Consider the following 4,881-nt stretch of genomic DNA (forward strand, 5'->3'; position numbering starts at 1 on the left):
GGAGCCCCGCCGCAGCCCCGGCTCCCTCCCTGCCAGTGTCCCTTCCAGCCCCGGTGGCCCGGGTCGGGAGCTGTAAGCAGCGGCTGCCCTTCGTCCCGCAGCGCCGCCCCGAACCACCTCCTGAAGGGAACAAGTCCCGACCCGAACCGGCTCTCCGGTCTCGCAGCCGGAGGGGCCGCGCCGGCAGCCGGGCCGGGGCGCCCCTCCCGCAGGGCAAAGGCGAAGCAGGCACGTTCTCCTGCTCCTGACCTTTTTGCACCCGAGCTCACCGCCCTGCCGCCTCCTGCTCCCCGCCGTGCCCCTCCGTCCCAGGGCTGTGCTCCGAGCGGGCCGGACGCCGACACCTGCGCGCCCAGAGGGGAGCGAGACAGGCGGGACGGAGGGAAGGCACCGCGGCCCGCCGGCCGGCACGGCCGCTGTCGCCGTCCGGAGCCGCTCCCGCCCGTGGAGAGGAGCGGCGGCCGGTCCGGCCCGGGTCCCGGCGGGAGCTTACCCGGTGGGGGGTTTGCTGGCCCCGGGGCGCACGAGGGTCTCCATGGCCGGGCCCCCTCGCCACTTCTCAGAGGACGGGCCGGTGCAAGCCGCGATCCCGGCAGCGGCGAAGGTCGGAGGCGGGGGTACCGAGAGGGAGGGAAGAGAGGAGAGTACGGGAGTGAGAGCCGCCCTCGCCCCCACCTCCCCCGCTCCCCGCCCCGCTGCCAGGCGGCACTGCCCGGCCGCCGCCGCCCACGGCTGCCCAGCCCGGCCGCGGGCTGCGGGCGGGGATGCGCTGCCGGGGCGGCCTCTGCCCGCCTTACCCGGCCGGCAGGGAAGCCACGCCGCGCCGCGGGCCCTGACACCCGGCCTGCCCGGCCAGACCGCAGCGGGGCACGGCGGGGCGGGAGTCAGGCGGCGGAGCTGCCGGCGCGGCGGGGCTCGGCCGGCCGCTGCCCGGGCAGCGCGGGGGCGCGGGGGCGCTGCGAGCCGGTTTCCACGAGACTGCCCGGCACAAACGCCAGCACGGCGGTCGCCCCCGCGGGCACTGCCAGGGCGGCCGCCCACGCCGCCCACGGCACGGCGTGGGAGAGGAGCGTATAGGATAACAGGCGGGGGAGAGGAGCGACAAACCCCCGCCGGCGCCAGCTCCCAGGACCCTCCTCCGTCTCTTTTGCCACGAACTTGGCAAAACCCAGAGCTTGTCAGGCGAGTGTGCCCGAGACTAAGTCCCGCCGGGAGCGGAGGCTTTTCATCAGCCCCACACCCTGCCCAGCCCTGGCTCTGCCACCTAAGGCCTGTTTCTCGTCACTTCTGTTCGTACAGGGACATGTTTTTCTTCTCTCGGAGGCGGCACACACAACTTTTAAAATTAGCGGCATCTGTGGTCAGGCAGAGGGGCTGGAGGGCCGTGGCACGGCAAGGCAGGCTTCTCCCCAGCTTTTCCTCCTGCGGAACGAGCCCAGCATGGGAAAAACAGCCCCACTTCCCGTGCGGTGCAGTGCGCACAACAGCACAGTCTTCGTGGAAACGTGGGCATCGCGTTAAAATCTGTGTGTGTCGTTTTAGGAATATCCCCCCTTATATCATTTTCCCAGAATTCGACTGCTACACCTGTGTGTAAAAGCAAAACCAGACTGGAGGTGGGGAAGTCTGGCTGGCAGTACTGCTCTGTGTGTGTGTCCTCAGCCCAGCGTGCCCGGCGTTGGACAGACTGGCTTCTCCAGGTAATTCAGGAGTTTCTCTGCTCCTCACCATTTGTGTCATCTTGCTTTCCTGGCCACGGTGGGAGGATGGCAGAGGCAGGTCAGACCGGCTGAGTGAAGTTACAGTAAGAAACCTGAATGAGGATCTGAGCTTCTGCCTTACCTGGCATTTCACCTGGCTGCCTTGTTCTGCTTAATGGTCACCTCTTTCCTCAAACCCTTCCATCCCTTCAGTCTTGAGCTCATATTTCTGCCTACTGTGTTCATCAGAAAGTGTCTTGCCCAGCTCAGTAACCACATAGAGTAGATGTAAGCAGCTTCTCTGCTTCCAAAAGCGAGAGCTGCTTCCTCAGCTAGCAAGACTTGGCAAATACGGGTGCATGTGGCTGAAGGCATTGCCATATGCAAGAAAACCCCATCCCAGGAAGATTGAAAATACTTCAAAACATTCAGATAATTTGCAAGTAACAGAGGAGTGAAAGACCAAGTTCATCTTTTCTGGAAGACTGGAATATCACTGTAAATGCCCACTTTTGCCTACCAAGGCTTTTGCATTATACCAGATTCTGTGTATTTACCCCAGTGTATAACATAACTCTTCTTGTGCTATAATCATCCTTAACTTTATCTTCTCTCACTTTGACAACCTCAAGTCTCTCCCTAATTCCTATCTCCTCAGCAGACATCTAAGAATGCTGGCTTCCATGCCCTTCTTCCTCTCCAAGCCCACATGTGCAGGTACCTGTGGGAGGCAGCTGCCTGTCCTAGTTGTATGTAAAGAAACAAAACCACAAATTTGCAGAAGCAAAACATTGATCTCTAATTTCCTTGTTACCATGGGTAGAAGTTGACTGAGTCACCACAGTTCAGTAATTACCCTGGTCATCTGAGATACATGCCGCAGTAATGAACCACATGCATGATTTTAATTTGCACCGTTATGAAAATAAATAGGCTAGGCTACATAATTTATTTTGCATGTGGATTGGTTCAGCCACTGCATGCTGTCAGTTTCCATAGCTGCAGGAATGAATGGTCATCTATTAAATCACGTGAGCTTGATTTCACAGCTCTGTTCATCATCTGTTCAGTCATTTTTCATCTCCTGGTTTTTTTTCCTAAATCTTAATGTACTCTTCCCTATTCTAGAACAGTTGCTAAAGCTGCACAGGCACAAAAACCTCTGCAGAAACACCCAGATGTTTCCCCATTTTCATCATTAGCAAACTACACCAAAAGGACTTACTTTGACTCAGCTGTAACTTCTAACCTTATATAACTGAGCAGAGGTGTAAAGTACAAAACACTCAGACTAGTACTTGCTTTTTATGTTCCCTTCTTTTTGTACAACATATCAAAAGAGTGAAAGCCTATTAATTACCAAACTCATGATCTTGTGTCTCCAGAGCACCCATGGGGCCAAGTGTCCATGGCCCCATTCTTTAGTCACATATATCTCATGGAAAAGCTGAGTGAAATGTGAGGAGTGCACTGTGTGATGCAACATGGGAATCTGTTTTTTCTAGACTGCTTGGCACTGAGTGTCCCTCTTAAAAAGGGCAAAGGGGCTATTTCTAGTGTGCATTGTAATCCCCACAACTGGGGTGCTGTGCTGCTTTGTTAAGGCAAAGGGCATTAGTTTGGAGAGGGGCTGTATGAATATTTGCCAATGTCATAAAATTGTGACATTGGCATGTTTAGCACTCCCAGTTTGTTTAACCCTTTCCTGTTTGTAAAGCTTCATCTCTGTTTCAATGGGCCTCTTCAATATATTTCCTTAGCAAATCAATTAACTTGGATGATAAAATCCTTGTAGTAAAATAGCTTAGGCCTTTACAAATAAAAAATAAAAATCAATGATGCACCAGTGCAATTTCACATTTATGCCTTTTTAGAGTTTTCAAAATCTTATTCATATTTTTCTCTACCTTCGCTGCTAGTAGTATTACTGAATCAACCTAATAAGGCTACATTTTTCTTCTACTAAAACTAGCCTGCAATATTTCAGGAATTTGAGTTTGTAGTATAAACGTAACTGAACATGTAAGGAATCTAGTAAGACAAGTCTAATACCAAAGAATTTGTTTATATAGCAAAAAGAGCTTAAAATTAAATCAGCATTAGCTAGTATGCACCAGTTAACCAAGTCTTTTCTCTAGTCCAACACATAATATTTTTTTATGATTCAGCTGTTTGAGGACCATCACAGAATTGGAAATCAGGTTTGAGCCTAAAAACCAAAGCAAAACATAACAACCCCAAATTTATAGCAGGAAGAAATTGTGAATAGAAGTTAGTTATTGTGGTTAGGTTCAGTTAATAGCAAACTTTTTAAACCGCATAAGTCTTTTTCCCATTTGAAGCAATCTAGAAGTTGCAATTTAAGCATTAGCCCCTGTAAGAGAGTTGACTTACTGCACAATTGTAAAATTCCTGGCTATGTAATTATAGCAATTGGAGTTGTGTAGCCTCAAGATCACAAAACTCCTTTATTTTGCTATCCATAGTGAAAAGGAAAAAAAGAAACAGGAATTTAGATTTTCAGGGATTGCTAGGCCTTTTCCTTAAGTCCCAGAGCTCCCATTCTTCAAAAAACCATGGAGATGAGAGGATGCGTGATGCAGTCCTGGCCCAGCACCAACAATCACAGGGCAGAATGAGCACCATCATGCCATGTAAAAATAATCTGGAAAGGGAGGGTCCTTTTGTCTAAGAGAGTATTTCAGAACACATATGCAGGGTGGGAACATGATGTACATTAAAAGAGATGGGGAAATGGTTTAAACACATGATGTGAATAGAACAAGTGAAGTTTCTGTGAACAATGCATTAAAAGACATTAAACAGCCACCAGGACATAAAAACTGGGTTATTTTAAATGTGGCTAAAAGTGGATACAGCAGACAACCACATAACCTGGACTGAAGCTGATCGCTATAATACACTGATGCAGTCTTGAGTGTAAGAATCATAGAATTTTGGGGATTTTGTTTTAAAGATCTGGTATTGATTTCATGCTCATTCTTCCATGTATTCCTTTTTTCCCCCCAACATTTGTTTTCCCTGTCATTTTGTTCTAGATGTTTTGGGCAAATAGTCTTCAATTTCCTCCCTTCTCTACTATTCCTTTTATATGAATTTTTTTTCAAGATTTGAAACCCAAGGCCTAGTCTACAAATGAACTGACATTAATGAAAATATA

General features: G+C 50.1%; 1 protein-coding gene across 4 annotated transcripts in view; it reads right to left on the minus strand.

The window, feature by feature from the left end:
- COBL (cordon-bleu WH2 repeat protein) overlaps window positions 1-689 on the minus strand; it is a 156,401-nt gene extending 155,712 nt beyond the window's left edge. For 2 of the 4 annotated variants that reach the window (XM_085571757.1, XM_031503982.3), the window contains exon 1: window positions 494-689. In XM_085571757.1, coding sequence (XP_085427883.1) covers window positions 494-537 — 44 coding nt within the window. In that variant the 5' untranslated portion in view covers window positions 538-689. Of the gene's footprint in view, window positions 1-249; window positions 274-493 lie in introns of those variants that run through there. The other 2 variants (XM_085571745.1, XM_085571748.1) reach the window with 2 other exon arrangements.
- Between the last annotated feature and the right edge of the window lie 4,192 nt (window positions 690-4,881).

Source organism: Lonchura striata, chromosome 2 (genome assembly GCF_050655825.1).
Source record: "Lonchura striata isolate lonStrDom1 chromosome 2, ASM5065582v1, whole genome shotgun sequence".
Classification (NCBI taxonomy): domain Eukaryota; kingdom Metazoa; phylum Chordata; class Aves; order Passeriformes; family Estrildidae; genus Lonchura; species Lonchura striata.